The 14,672-nt window shown below is 64.0% G+C and overlaps 2 protein-coding genes across 3 annotated transcripts; both read left to right on the forward strand.

Annotated features, from left to right (window-relative positions):
- Positions 1-327: 327 nt before the first annotated feature.
- Positions 328-4,001, forward strand: ACTG2 (actin gamma 2, smooth muscle). The gene is made up of 9 exons (XM_074563460.1): positions 328-613; positions 1,416-1,587; positions 1,710-1,838; positions 1,933-2,043; positions 2,577-2,661; positions 2,765-2,926; positions 3,020-3,211; positions 3,448-3,629; positions 3,745-4,001. Exons 2-9 carry the CDS (start codon positions 1,462-1,464, stop codon positions 3,886-3,888), a joined length of 1,131 nt encoding a protein of 376 aa, XP_074419561.1. The 5' UTR covers positions 328-613; positions 1,416-1,461; the 3' UTR covers positions 3,889-4,001.
- A 1,660-nt stretch (positions 4,002-5,661) lies between these two features.
- Positions 5,662-9,194, forward strand: DGUOK (deoxyguanosine kinase). Of its 2 annotated transcripts, XM_074563802.1 has the most exons (7): positions 5,662-5,787; positions 6,190-6,305; positions 6,400-6,569; positions 7,071-7,218; positions 8,085-8,200; positions 8,329-8,428; positions 8,645-9,192. In XM_074563802.1, exons 1-7 carry the CDS (start codon positions 5,709-5,711, stop codon positions 8,705-8,707), a joined length of 792 nt encoding a protein of 263 aa, XP_074419903.1. In that variant the 5' UTR covers positions 5,662-5,708; the 3' UTR covers positions 8,708-9,192. The 2 variants fall into 2 exon arrangements, with proteins under 2 accessions (XP_074419903.1, XP_074419904.1); XM_074563803.1 differs by lacking the exon at positions 6,190-6,305 and having other exon boundaries at positions 5,698-5,787; positions 8,645-9,194.
- Positions 9,195-14,672: the final 5,478 nt, after the last annotated feature.

Below are 14,672 nucleotides of genomic sequence, written 5' to 3' on the forward strand. Positions count from 1 at the left end.
GGGGGACGAGGGGCTTTGGGCCACCGAAAGCCCAAATTGGGACGGAGAGAAAAAAACCCGGGGAGAGGAGATCCCAAAGGTGCCGGATGCTGGGAGACATGGAGGAACCGAGGCCGGGAGGAAGCGATGCACCAACCCAGTGCGTTTCCAGTGTCCCAGCGATGTCAAATTCCCACCCCGGCTGCGGGGTGTCCCCCACGGCAGAGCCCCGACACCCACCTCCCCCCGGGTGGGGCTTCTCCACGCTCTCCCCAAGAACCGGAGATGCTTCCACCTCCTTTTTGCCGAGACCGTCACTTATAAGGACTTGTGTCTCACTTGTTTATCGCAGCGGAGCATAAAAGGAACGGACTCACAAATGGGATGTTGCCTCCCAAGCATCCCCGCATACATTTTTCTTACAATAATTAACCGTGCTGGGTCCTACCATCAGTCCAAGGTCAATTTAATGAAATAAAACACCTTATATGGCCATATGGCTAACACACCATCACTTAGCCTATTTAGGGTCTTTGTTTAGAGAGGATCCGCCTCTGAGGTTTCACGGGCTCGCTGGTATTTATACCAAAGGCGCGTCGGGACTCGGTCCCAGAGGAAAGCTTTCGCGTCCGCGGTGAGTACTGCCCGGCCCTGGCTTCCCTTTGGCTTGCAGGAAAGCGGGAAGGAAAAACACCCCCGGGGGGGAAGGGGTGGGTTTCGGGGTGCCCCAGCTCTTACGGGGTGACCCGGCTCGGTTCACACAGCGCAAGGAGGGGGGTTGCCAACCCTGGCACGACCCCGCAGCCGGGGGCTTCCTTGGAGGCGACGAGAGCTGGGCTGCGGCCAAAGCGGGTCGTGCTCTTCCAGAAATCCCCGCGATTTGGGGGTGGTTTTTTTTTTTTCTTCTTTTTGGGCTCTTGCGAGGTTTTCGCCTGCTTCGCTCTGGATTCAGGAGCGCATCCACCGGCAGAGGGGGGCACCCCCTGGGAAGGGCTGTGGTTTTTTCCCATTTTTGGGAAAGGATGCGAGGGCAGAGCAGCAAGGGGCTGCCGAGACAGGACCGGAGGAGAGGCCATCGCCTGCCTTCCCCCTGCCCGCTCGGGGGCCACCAGCCGGGGACGACGACACCGGAGCTCCCCGGGCAAGCGCGGGCAGGAGGCTTTGACACCCATTTCGGGCACCGGCTGGCCAAGGACGGAGAAGCAGCATCGGCGTGGAGCAGCGCCCGTGGGCGATGAGCGTCGCCCCACTCCCAGCATTCCCGCACCGGGGCAGGACCCGGCGGCCACCCCTCGTCACAGCCCGTGGAGGATTTTGCGGGGCCCGCACATCCCCAAGGACTCCAACTTTTCTCAACACCCAACGCTGGACGCGGTGGCGCGGCGTAACCCTCTCCCCCACCCTCCTTTAACGCTGTTTTCCCCCCTTCGCCCCAGCTTATCCCCCAGGTCCCCCTGAAGGCCAACCGCTCCCGGCCCCACCATGTGCGAGGAGGAGACCACCGCCCTGGTCTGCGACAACGGCTCCGGCCTCTGCAAAGCCGGCTTTGCCGGCGACGATGCCCCCCGCGCCGTCTTCCCCTCCATCGTGGGGCGGCCCCGGCATCAGGTGGGTACCCGGGGAGGGGTGGGGGGAGGGGAGGGAGGTGAGCAGCAGCCCCAGGTCACCCCCCACCCTGCTTTTAATCAGCGAAATGAGGCTAACGAGGCTGTCTCTCTCGCCGGTGTTAGGGTGTCATGGTAGGCATGGGGCAGAAAGACAGCTACGTGGGCGACGAGGCGCAGAGCAAGAGGGGTATCCTCACGCTCAAGTACCCCATCGAGCACGGCATCATCACCAACTGGGATGACATGGAGAAGGTGAGACCGCCCGCCCCCAAGCCGGGACGGGGAGCGGGTGCCGGCCCCGGCTTCGGTTTGGGCTAAGACCCCGATTCCCCTTCGCCCACCTTAGATCTGGCACCACTCCTTCTACAACGAGCTGCGCGTGGCCCCCGAGGAGCACCCGACCCTGCTCACCGAGGCACCCCTCAACCCCAAGGCCAACCGGGAGAAGATGACCCAGGTGAGGTGCTGCCGGGTCCCCGGACGTGGGGACGGACCCTCCGAAACCTCAGGAAGGGCTGGGGAATTTGGGGTTTAGCGAGCCAAGAGGGGCGGGCGCGGGGCGGAGGAGCGGGTTGGGTGGTGGGCTGAAGCTGGGCGAAGCTTTAACGAGGGCAGCGCTCGCGTGCGGCGCGTGGACCCGCGGGGTTCGGTCACGCCAATGCGCTGAGCCACCGTTTTTCCACGCGATGCACACACCCGCGCGATTTTTCCCTGCGATGCGATGACTCGCGTCTCCACGCGATGCCCTGCCCCACCTGGTTTTCGGCGCCACGCAGCGATCCACGTGTCGTTCTGTGCGATGCATCGACCCGCGTGTCCGCGCAATACAACGATCCACCTATTTTTCCGTGCGATGCAACCGTCCGCGTGTTTTACCCTGCGATGTGCTGACCCCGTGTCTCCAGGAAGGCCCCCCTGGGTTGGGGTGGGATGCGCTGGGGACCCCCACGCTCCCCCCTAACCCGCTGCCCCTCTCATCCTCCCTCCCAGATCATGTTCGAAACCTTTAACGTCCCCGCCATGTACGTCGCCATCCAAGCCGTCCTCTCCCTCTATGCCTCCGGCCGCACAACCGGTGAGTGGGACACACGGCATCTACCACCCAGGGTCCATCCGTGGTGGGAGAGGGACCAAGGTGGCTTCCAGCCTCCTCCCTCACCTTCCTTCCCCCTTCCCAGGCATCGTCCTCGACTCCGGGGATGGTGTCACCCACAATGTGCCCATCTACGAGGGCTACGCTCTGCCCCACGCCATCATGCGTCTCGACTTGGCCGGCCGCGACCTCACCGACTACCTCATGAAGATCCTCACCGAGAGGGGCTACTCCTTCGTCACCACCGGTAATGGGGCAGGGAGGGGGTCATGGGGTGACGGGGGACCCCAGGGTGCCGCCGATGCGCTGGGTTGAGCCTGTTCGCCATCGTCTCCTGTAGCCGAGCGGGAAATTGTGCGCGACATCAAGGAGAAGCTCTGCTACGTGGCCCTTGACTTCGAGAACGAGATGGCCACGGCCGCCTCCTCCTCCTCGCTGGAGAAGAGCTACGAGCTCCCTGACGGGCAGGTCATCACCATCGGGAACGAGCGTTTCCGCTGCCCCGAGACCCTCTTCCAACCCTCCTTCATCGGTGAGCCCACCCCGAATTGTCCTGGCTGTCCCCTAGGTGGTTGCCCCCCATCCTCACCACCCCACCAACAGGCAACCAGCCCCCATGGGTGCCCCACAGAGGTGTTTTACACCCCCCCAAGCACTTTGCACCCCAAACTAAGGGGACAAACCCACGGGTGACCCCATGGCTCTTTTGGGGAGCCCTGAGGAGGTGTGGGTGGGGGTCAGGGTGCTGACAGCCCGCTTCCACCCCAGGCATGGAGTCAGCCGGCATCCACGAGACGACCTACAACTCCATCATGAAGTGTGACATCGACATCCGCAAGGACCTCTACGCCAACAACGTCTTGTCCGGCGGCACCACCATGTACCCCGGCATCGCCGACCGCATGCAGAAGGAAATCACGGCGCTGGCTCCCAGCACCATGAAGATCAAAGTAGGCTGTGGGGGGGGGGGTCCAAAGCCGTGGTCACCGACACCCCAAATCCTCTCCTGGTGCAGGCCTGGGGGGTGATCGGGGGGGTGCATCCTAACGGCTCGTGTCTCGGCAGATCATCGCCCCGCCGGAGCGGAAGTACTCGGTGTGGATCGGTGGCTCCATCCTGGCGTCCCTCTCCACCTTCCAGCAGATGTGGATCAGCAAACCCGAGTACGACGAGGCCGGACCTTCCATCGTCCACCGAAAATGCTTCTAAGCCCCCTCCCCACCCCGTGGTGGCCCCCCATGCCTGGGTTGGGGCGCCCCGCTCCTCCTCGGTCCCCGCTGCTCCTCCCCGCCGCCCACTGCGCATTAAAGCCTTTTCTCCAGGCTCTGCCCCTTTTCTGGGAGATTTTGGGGCGTTGGGGGGTGGGAGGGGTTTGGGGGGGAGCTGAGGGCAATGGGGTGAGGGACAGGGGAGCCCCGACCTCACCTTGGTGCCCATGATGTTATGCCGACGCCTTTGACTTTGCCTTGGTGGCCCCAACCCCATGTCAATGCCCTCGACCCCATGTTTGTGGCCCCCAACCCCATGTTGTTGCCTCCAACCCCGTGTCCATGCCCTCGACCTCATGTTGTTGCTCCCAACCCCATGTTGATGCCTCCAAACCCGTGTCGATGCCCTTGACCCCATGTTGGTGCCCCCAATGTTATGTTGGTGCCCCCAATGTTGTGTTGGTGCCCCTGACCCCATGTTCATACCCTTGACCTCATGTCGGTGCCCCCAATGTCACATTGATGCCCTCAAACCTGTGTTGATGCCCCCAACCCCATGTTGGTGCTCCTGACCCCATGTTGGTGCCTCTAACCCTGTGTCAATGCCTTTGACCTCATGATGGTGTCTCAACCCCATGTCGATGCCCTTGACCTCATGTTGGTGCCCCCAACCCTGTGTCGATGCCCCCAACCCTGTGTCAACGCCTGTGACCCCGTATTGGAGCCCCCAACCCCATGTTGGTGCCCTTGACCCCATGTTGGTGCCCCCAGCCCTGTGCTGATGCCCTTGACCCCATGTTGGTGCCCCCAATCCTGTGCTGACGTCTCCAACCCTGTGCCAACGTCCTTGACCCCATGTGTGTAAACCCAACCCCATGTCGATGCCCTTGACCTCATGTTGGTGCCCCCAACCCTGAGTTGATGTCCCCAATGCCATGTTGATGCCCTTGACCCCATGTTGGTGCCCCCAACCCTGAGTTGATGTCCCCAATGCCATGTTGATGCCCTTGACCCCATGTTGGTGCCCCCAACCCTGTGCTGATGTCCCCAACCCTGTGTCAATGCCCTTGACCCCATGTTGATGCCCTTGACCCCATGTTGGTGCCCCCAACCCTGTGTCAACATCCTTGACCCCACATTGGTGCCCTTGACCCCCTGCTGGTGCCCCCAACCCCATGTTGATGCCCCCAGCCCCATGTTGATGCCCTTGACCCCACGTTGGTGCCCCCAACACTGTGTCAATGCCCTTGACCCCCTGCTGGTACCCCCAACCCCATGTTGATGCCCTTGACCCCATGTTGGTGCCCCCAACACTGTGTCAATGCCCTTGACCCCCTGCTGGTACCCCCAACCCCATGTTGATGCCCTTGACCCCATGCTAGTCCCCCTCAACCCCATGTTGGTGCCCCCCACCCTGTCAACGCCCTCGACCCCACGTTGGTGCCCCCAACCCTGTCAATGGCCTTGACCCCATGTTGACACCCTTGACCCCCTGCTGGTGCCCCCAGCCCCATGCCGCTGCCCCCCATGGCACGTCAATGCCGCTGCCCCCGTGTCACTGCCCCCGTCCCCATATTGACCCCCCCGCCCCGTGCTGGTGCCCGCCCCGTCCCCCCCCCCCGCCCCAGCGCTGCCGGGACACGCCGTGGGCGGGACCACATTTGCATAAATTACCATAAAACACACACCCCCCCCCGGCCTCCCGCCGCCGCTTCCGCCGCTGTTTCCTCCTCTTCCCCCCCCCCCCCCCCCCCCGCCGCTTCCCGCGCGATGACGTCACGGGGAGGCAGCGCGCGCCGCTCGTTACCATGTCATTAGCATATGACGCGGGAAGGCGGAAGCGGCGGCGGGATGGGGCGGTGCGGGGCTGCCCTGCGCCTGGCCCTGGAGGGGAACATCGGTACCGGGGCCGGGGGGGGACACACACACACGACACACGGGCGACAGCGGGGTCCCCGGGGTGACGGGGGGGGGGGGGGCAGCTTGGCGTCGGGGGGCTCTGCCCGGGCGAGGGGCTGGGGGGCGCGGGGGGGGGGGAGGGCAGGAGGATTCGGGGCGCGGGGGGGGTGGGGGGATTTGGGGGGCGGGGGGGGGGGGGGGTTGGTGTCGCAGGCTGAAGCCTCTCGGGGTCCAATTTAATGTTTGTAATTAATTCATCTTGCTGCCCGGCTCTGGGGGGGGAAACACCCCACAAACCCGCGTTACCCCACGGCAGGAGCCGGGGGCGGGTTGGGGGGACACACGGGCTCACCCCCACGCCGCCCCCCCACCACCACCCACACACACTCTCCGGTCCCCGCAGCCGTGGGCAAATCGACCTTCCTGAAGCTGCTGGGGGCCACCTTCCCCCAGTGGCACTTGGTGACCGAACCCGTGGCCCAGTGGCGCAAGGTGCCGGCCGGCGGTGGCTCGGCGGAGGTAATGGCGGGGCACCGGCTGCGTGGCGGCACCGTTGGCGGCACCGCCGTGGGACAACCTCGTGTCCCCCCCTCCCCGTCTCTTCCTTCTCCAGGTGGCCGTGGGCTCCACCAACCTCCTCCAGATGATGTACCAGGAGCCGGCCCGATGGTCCTACACCTTCCAGACCTTCTCCTGCATCAGCCGCCTGAAGGCCATGCTGGAGCCGCCCCCCGCGACCCCCCACCCCGTGCGGGTCTTCGAGCGCTCCCCCTACAGCGACCGGTACCCAGACATCCCCCCCCGCCTCGCCCCGCGCTAAAACAGGAGAGAAGAGGGATGAAGGGATTAAATGGGATAACGAGCAGCCCCGCGGCCCCGGGTTGTGGCCCCCCCGGGGTGAGCAGAGCCACCGGCCCCGGTGAAGCCTGAAGCGATGCTTAATTCCAGAAATGCGCTTGCTGGATCATTTGGGGGCTTCCTTATCCCCCAAATAATGTTTGCTGGTGGCTGCCCTTGTCCCCACCCGTGCCAGGCGGCGGCTTGACGTCCTGTAGGTGATGGGGGCCGGGTGGCTGCGTGTCCCGTCCCCCCCCCAACATCACCCAGCCCCGAATTAAGGATTTCGGCTTCGATTAAATGCTGCCTTGATTAAAAACCGGTGCCCGGGTGGTGCAAAAAAAGGTGGAAAAAATGGCCGCGAAGCCGGCAGGGGCATGGGATGGCGCGGAGGTGCCGGCGCTGGCGGTGCCAGCTGCCCTGTCCCCTCTCTCCGTCCTTTCCCAGGTACGTCTTTGCCAAGAACCTCTTTGAGGCCGGGCACCTGCAGCCGCTGGAGTGGGCCATTTACCAGGACTGGCACGGCTTCCTCCTGCGGCAGCTGGGCCCCCGCGCCGCCCTCCACGGCTTCCTCTACCTGCGGGCCACGCCGCAGGTGGGTGCCAGCCAGGGACACCCCCTCCCCCTCGCCCCCCCGTGTCCATGCAGCAGGCGTTCGGCTCGGCTTGGAGCCCCGTGAGCTCCTGGAATTGCGAAAATGTTGGGTTTTAGCCATAAATCGTTGGCCCGGAGGAGCATGACCTGCTGCCGTTCCCATGGGAATGTCGGGGGGAGTTTTGCTCTGGATCCTAGAGCTGATTTTGGGGGGGGGGGGGGGGGCTGCAGCATCTTCCGGGGATGCCTGGTGCCTGGCTGTGGGCCCTCCCTGGGGGCTGCTTTGTCCGATGCTCACATCCCGTTAACCCCCCCGCATCCCGTTAACCCCCCCGCATCCCGTTAACCCCCCCGCATCCCGTTAACCTCCCATTTCTCCCGTTAACCCCCCCGCATCCCGTTAACCTCCTGCCTCTCCCGCATCCCCTTAACCTGCCATCTCTCCCGTTAACCTCCCATCCCTCCCTGCATCCCATTAACCTTCCATCTCTCCCATGTTCCTTTAACTTCCCTGCATCCCGTTAACCTCCCATCTCCCATTTCTCCCGTTAACCTCCCCGCATTCTCTTCACCTCCCGTCTCTCCTGCATCCCATTAACTTCCTGCCTCTCCCACATCCCCTTAACCTCCCAGTCTCTCCCGTTAACCTCCTGTCTCCCATTTCTCCCATTAACCCCCCCGCATCCCGTTAACCTCCCCGCATCCCGTTAAGCTGCCACCTCCCCGCATCCCCTTAACCTCCCGTCTCTCCCGTTAACCTCCCGTCTCCCATTTCTCCCGTTAACCCCCCCGCATCCCGTTAACCTCCCACCTCCCCGCATCCCGTTAACCTCCCGTCTCTCCCGTTACCCTCCCGTGCGGGCGCAGACGTGCCTGGAGCGGCTGCGGCGGAGGGCGCGGAGCGAGGAGGGGGGGATCCGGCTGGGGTACCTGCAGCAGCTCCATGCCCAGCACGAGCGCTGGCTGGTGGAGAAGACCACGGAGTGAGTCCCAGCCTGTCCCCGCTCCCCCCCCCCCGGCCCCGGCACCCGGACCCGCCATGGTTTGGGGGTGACCCCCTTGATTTGGGGGGGTTATTTGATTTAACCCCTTTTCTCCCTCTCTTCTTCAGGGTCCACTTTGCAGACGTGAAGCACGCTCCCGTCCTGGTGCTGGATGTGGACAAGGACTTTGAGCACGACGCGGCCGTGCAGGGCGTCCTCATGGCACAGGTGGGCACGGTGGCACGGCTCGGTGGCATCCCGCTGCCGGGAGCGCGGTCGGAGTCGTGCTGACCTCTGAGCCTCTGCTTCGTCTTCATTTTTCCATGGAAAAAATAATTTCCGCACCCTTGAGTCTAAGCCGGTTTAAGCCTCGGCCATCCCGGTGCCATACTGGCGTTATCCTGGTGCCGCCCCGGTGCCGGGCTCTCAATCGGCTTCTTGCAGGTGGAGGCTTTTGCGACGGCGCTGCGAGCCGAAGCGCTGCCATCGCACCCCAACCCTCGCTGAGCGGCGGCGGCGGCAGCACCGTCCCTGCCCACCGGTACCCGGAGCCGGGACAGGCGCATCAACCCCCGTCAGCTCCGGCCGAAAATCCTGACGCTGAGGACAAGGGACACGTCCCGGTCCCCAACCGTCCCCCTCGGCCCTTTTATTTTGGGCGAGGGGTGTGTTGAAGGCGCTGACGGCGCGGGATGGTTTTAAGGGGAACGAGCGGAGGCGCAGCCGTGGGATGAGCTTCGGGACAGCATGACGCGCTCCCCGCGCGCTGGGGGGACCCGGTCCCTACCGTCGCCCCCTCCCCATCTCTGGGCTCCCCAACCCGGGGCGCCGGAGCCGGGGATGCTCCGTAAGGTGGATTTATTGCTCTGGTTAAATTCCAACGGCAAATCGTCGTGTTTAAGTTACACCAACCCCCTGTCCTGGTTCCGGTATTTTATTATTTATGTAGATGTATTTTTTTCCCTTAAATTAAAACCCAAGCGATGTCGAGCTCTGCTGCGTCTCGACCCACAGGCGGGGGGAACGCGGGGTCGGGGGGGGGTGGGGGCTCCAGTGGGTGCTGTCCCGCGGGGGGACGTTGTTTCTCCGATTTTGGGGTGTTTGCGGCCAGGTGAGCAAGGGGGGGGACGCCGTGGCGGTGGGGGGGGGGGGGGGGGGGGATGACAGCGCTGGATTTGGGGCAAAACCATGGGGATTTGGGACACGCTGGTGGTTTTTGCTGGGGGGGGGGGACGGGGGGGGGGGTTGGCTCTTTAGGGGGCGCCTTGGTGCGTGTGCGGGATCCCCCCGGGGGGGGTTGGGGGCGTGGGGGGGATGTCCGGCCCCTCTCCGCCTTTTAAGGGAGGTTGTGGCGGAGTGTGCGACCCTACATAAACCCGGGGGGGGGGGCGGGGCGGGGGCGGAGCCGAGCACGTGCGAGGGGCACCTGCCCCAGAGGTGGGGGGGGGGTGGTGGTGGTGGTGTTTGGGGCTGGGAGGGGGGCTGTGGGGCAGGGATTGGGGCGGGGGGGTGGTGGCCATGGGTCAGGGATGGGGGTGGGAGGGGAGATTTGGCGGGGGGGGGGAGTTGTGGGGCAGGGGGGTGGGAGGCAGGGGGGTGGGGGGCGGCGGAGCTGGGCTGTCCCCCCCCACCCCCCGGGGGGTTTTCTCCAGCGACCCCACAATAACAACAGAGCGGGACCTGCAGGGCCCCCCCCCTAACGACCCTACAATAACAAACGCGGGGGGGGGGGGGCGCTGCCACGGACCCACAACCGACGACCCTCCAATAACACCCCGCCGCACCCCCACACCCAGCGACCCTACAATAACAACCCCCAAACCCCCCCCCCCCCCCAAACTCCCGCCTCCCGCTTCCCCCCAAACCCCTCCAACACCGCAAGGGCGCCCCCCCCCCCCCCCCCATAACCCCAGAGGGTCTGGGTGCCTCCCCCCGCAACCCCCCAACCCCTTGCTCGTTGTGGGGGGTGGCACAAGGCGCTGGCCGCGACGCCCCCCCCCCCCCCCTCCATCCCCGGCCGGCGGCGGGACCCCCCCGAGCGGGCGCCGCAGAACAAAGGACGCGGCGGCGGCGGCGGCGGCAACGTGCGGCTCCGCTGCGACCCCCACGGGGGGGGCTGGGGGGGGGGGGGGGGCCGTCTGCCGCCTTATTTCACCCCCACTTTCCTTCCCCCCCCCCCCCCCCACACCGTGCATGCACTTAGCTCCGGCCCTAACCCACCCCCCCATTTCCAAGGGGGTGCCGTACCCCTTTTTTTTCCGGTAACGCTCTTTATATCTAAATGGGGGGGTGGTAAATAAGGGGGGGGGCGGTTGGAAAGTTGCCGGTGAAGTTGTGCGGCGGCGGGGTGAAGTTGTGCGAAGCTGCGTGGTTGTATTTTTTTATTTTTTTATTTTTTTTTTTTAAGGGAAAAAGGAAAATAAAACGCAAAACGGGGTTGGAAAAAAAATAAAGGGGAGGGGGGGTGGGAAGAGGGGGGGAAGGGGGGGTGTGTGGGGGTGGCAGCACCCCGTTTTGCTGGGGGTTCGGGGGAAGGAGGGGTGGGGAGACACCGGGGCCGCCCCCGGGGTGGAAACGGCGTGGGAATGAAAAGTTGGGGCGACTCGACGTCAGGCGGGTGCTTCGTCCCTGTCCCCGCAGGAGTCCCCGGCGTGTCCCCAAGGCCGGGGGGGGGGGACACGACACGGGACGGGACGGTGACGGCGTGATGTCCCTCTCCTCGGCCCCCCGTTTCCTCCGCCAGCCCTGTCCAGCCACCGGTTCCCCCTGCTCCGCTCCGCCGGGGGGGAGCCCCGAAATCTAACTTTCGCCCCCGGAGCGAGATGGAGAGGTGCGAGGGGCTTCGCCGGGAGGTGAGTGCTCCCCCCTAACCCATCCTCCCCCCCCCCCTCCCCTGCTTCCCGGGACGCCTTTGCCTTTTTGGGGTGATTCGTGGCCTCTCGGGGTCAGTCGTGACGTCACTGTGACTTGTAGGGGGGCTCGTGGGGGTGGGCAGGGAAAGCCCCATATCCTGGTTGTTTGATGGTTTTAGTTTTTTAAGGGTATTTCTGTGAGAAATGGGACCTTCCGCTGCCTTAAAAGCTGCTTTGATGCCTTAACACTTCCCCCCCCCCCCGCCAAATCTCAGCTGGTCCCTGGGGTGTCCCCAAAACGCCGCCGCGGGGTGGGCGGCAGCGGGACTCCTGGGGCAAAACCTGCCTTTAAATTGGATTTCCTTGGATTTCTTGGTACAAAAGAGCAAAGCGCTGCGTGAAACCCACCCTATTGGGGGGGGGGATGTCCCTAAGAAACAGGGGGTGGCGAGGAAAGGAGGGGGGGGGGTGCATGGGGAGGGCAGAGCCGTGCCCAGGGGGGAGCATCACCGGGCAAACAAGTTGCGGCATTTTTTCCACCGAAAAATTACAAACGCCTTCCTTCGGCGCTTCTGGTTTTACCGGCCGGGGTGGTTGTAACTGGGATTTTCTAATATCGTCGTGCCCAAGCAGGCAGGGGGACGGCGGGGGGCGGAACGGGGACGGGGGGCTGCTCCGGCTGCGGGGGGGGGGTCTCTGCAGTGGAGAGGTGGGGGAATATCAACCCCAAGCAGGAGATTTTTAGGACTTTTCCCCCCCCAAAACTTGCCGCTGCTTTGGATTTTTGGGGTATCGGGGCGGGGTGAACGGCTGCCTCGCGCCTCCAGCTTGGTATCCGGCAGGTTTTAGCTTTGGGATGGGCCGGTGGGACGCTGGGCCGGGGCGGTGGGGACGTGGGGACAGGTGGCTCGCCCGGCTGGCACATGGCAGGGGGAAGGACTTTGCCCTTGGCAAAGCGCCGGCAAAAAGGGCTGACGGTGGGGATTTGAGCTCCGGCACTTTTCCGGGGTGGGCGTGCTAAAAAAGATGATTTTTTAAAAATGCTGCTGGAGCCGGGGCCGGCACCGGTGGGATTCCCCTGGGAAGCCCAGTGCCTGCCCCGGGCTGGTGCCGGTGGTGCCAGTGGCCGAGCCAGGGGTGTGCCGCCATTCCCACGTCCCGGCGCCTTTCGCGGAGAGGTTTGGCAGACGAAGCGAGCTGGGAGCCAGCCCCTTTTCCCCGGCACCGGTTCTGCCCGTTCCTCCGGCTCGGCCGGGCCCGGGAATGCCGGCATCTCCCCTGGCACCTCTGTCGCTGCTGGAGCCGCGCTCGTCCCGGTGGGGTTGGATTTCCACGCCGGGCGATGCGTCCCCATCCACGAGGAGTGGGAGAGGAGGAGGAGGGAAGACGATGGAGGTCGAGGTTTCGCTCCACTCCCCGTCCCGCGGCGCCACCGCTGGACCCTCTCCTGCCCTCCCCTCTCGCTCTCTTTGCCATTTGCATAACTAAGCAACGTCTTGGGAACCTGCTCGTTACCGCCGCGGCAAAATATACGGCAAAGCCTCGCTCAGCGCCGGGGAGCCGCCGGTTTCGAACAAGAGTCGCCCAAAGAGCGGGGCTGGCGGAGGGGAGGATGCTCCCACATTCATTTAAGGACAAACCTTAAATAAATCCCATGGGAAACCCCATTCCCGGCAGGAACGGGAACGCCGGGACCCCAAAACCCCTTTGGTGGTGGGACGTGATGCGGCTCAAGGTGTCCCCGGCGCTGGGAAATGAAAGCCCCTAACTGAATTTGGCAGGCTGTCTCAGTGCCAAACGCCGGAGATTAGGGATAATCTCATTTAAAGCATTACTAATAAAAAGTTACTAAATTTGTCCCTCTCGAGGGGTTTCCCTGGTTTTTTAAACCCCAACCCGGGTCCGGCGTCTCCGACAAAGCGTCGGGGTGATGGCTGATGATGGGGTGGAGGAAGGACTGGCCGGGGCTTGGTGTCTCATTTTCGGCCCGGCGCATCGCGGTGTCACCCGCAGGACCGTCACCCGGCGATGTCCTCGGTTAATCCGGAGCCACACTCACCATTCCCGGCGCTCGCCGTTCCCGGTGCTCGCCGTTCCAGTGCCTCCGCTGAAAACATTCCAGATCTGGGCTGTGATGTTCAACAGCCAAAGCGACTTGGGAGCGAATCGCTGGGTGGATGCCGCCGGCGGCCGCGCTGACCTGTCCGGCCAGAGGAGGAGGAGGAGGAGGAGGATGGGAGGAAGGAGGCGTCTGCGATAATTAAATCCCCTCCGTGTTTTTTGCAGCGACCTGTTGCACGGCCGGGAATTGGGGGTTTCAGCCCCCAGCACCGTCGTGCAAGGGTGGAAACTGGGGGGGGAAACCGGTTCCCGGCACCAGTTTATCCTATGTATTCCCGTGGGAGTCACGTAGCTCCGAGCAAAGGTCGGATCCCGGCGGGTTCCGGCTTGGCATCGCAGCAGGGCTCACGCGTGGCCTTTTCGGGAAGAGACGAGCTCTGGCAAATATCGATGTCAGGTTCGTGGTTGCATTTTCCGCCTCTGGTTTATCCATCCCACTGGGAATGAAATGGGCCCGGGGCTCCTCGGGTCGCTCCGACTGCTGCACATCCCTTTGGAAAACAGTTTTCCCTGGGATTCTCCCAGGAAATCTTTGGGAGCTTTGAGTTTGTAGAAGTTTGGCCGGGAATGGGCTTGGAAAGCTCCAAACCTGGGGCATCCCAGGAGCATCACCTGGGGAAGGCTTTGGGGGAATTCATTTTCCTGCTGCCCCTTTTTCCATCTTCCCCCCCCACAAAATACACATGTGCATCGTAGCGGAGACCTGCCAGCTCGGGACAGGGGTTGGAAAAGCCGGAGCTGATCCATCGGGACTGGTTTAGGGATTCCAGCCCCGGTTTAACCCTTTTGCCGGCCCATTCCCGCTGCTTTTCCCATGGAAAAATGCCCCCCCCCCCCCATTCTCACCGGGGCCTGGATTTTGGGGAGAAAGGGGGCAGTTGGGCGATGGCAGGGGTGCTGAGGGGGGTGGGTGGGTGTAAGCTTTGCAGAGTCCCCGAATTAATGACATCCCCAAATTAACGACGTCCCTGAATTAATGACGTCCCCATTAATTAATGGTTAATGGGGAATTAACCCCGTCCCCAAATTAATCCTGGCCCCAAATCGACCGTGTCCCCACATTGGCCGTGTCCCCAAACTAACGCTGTCCCCAAAATAACGATGTCCCCAAATTAACGAGGGGGCAGGTTTTAACAGCAGGAAAATATTTTTATTTTTTTTTTGGCGGGGGGGGCGGGGAGAGGAGGTCGGTCAGCGTGGGGTTTGGGGGGGTCCCCTGGCTGCCACAGGGGCTGTGGCCCCCACGTTCCCACCCCCGTGGGCTGCCTCAGTTTCCCGTGGGGGGGGGGGACGACGACGACGGGGGATGGGACCCGACCCGACCAGGGTTCGGGGGTCCCGGTACCCCATTTTTGGGGAGGAGGCGCCTCCCCCGCCTGTCCCTGTGTGTCCCCGTGTGTCCCGTCCCCCCCCCTACGCCGCCCCCGCTCCTGCGCAGCGGCCCCGGCGGGGAGGGGGGGGGGGGGGGCGGTGTCGCGCTGCGTGTTGGGGGGGGGGGG

Source organism: Larus michahellis, chromosome 20 (assembly GCF_964199755.1).
Source record: "Larus michahellis chromosome 20, bLarMic1.1, whole genome shotgun sequence".
Classification (NCBI taxonomy): domain Eukaryota; kingdom Metazoa; phylum Chordata; class Aves; order Charadriiformes; family Laridae; genus Larus; species Larus michahellis.

Excerpts from the sequence above, each read along its gene's own strand:
- ACTG2 (XM_074563460.1), top strand. The coding sequence starts at position 1,462 with ATGTGCGAGGAGGAGACCACCGCCCTGGTCTGCGACAACGGCTCCGGC. Across the intron at positions 1,588-1,709 it reads TGGGGCGGCCCCGGCATCAG|GGTGTCATGGTAGGCATGGG; the intron begins GTGGGTACCCGG and ends CGCCGGTGTTAG. Across the intron at positions 2,927-3,019 it reads CTACTCCTTCGTCACCACCG|CCGAGCGGGAAATTGTGCGC; the intron begins GTAATGGGGCAG and ends CGTCTCCTGTAG.
- DGUOK (XM_074563802.1), top strand. The coding sequence starts at position 5,709 with ATGACGCGGGAAGGCGGAAGCGGCGGCGGGATGGGGCGGTGCGGGGCT. Across the intron at positions 7,219-8,084 it reads ACCTGCGGGCCACGCCGCAG|ACGTGCCTGGAGCGGCTGCG; the intron begins GTGGGTGCCAGC and ends GTGCGGGCGCAG. Across the intron at positions 8,429-8,644 it reads AGGGCGTCCTCATGGCACAG|GTGGAGGCTTTTGCGACGGC; the intron begins GTGGGCACGGTG and ends GGCTTCTTGCAG.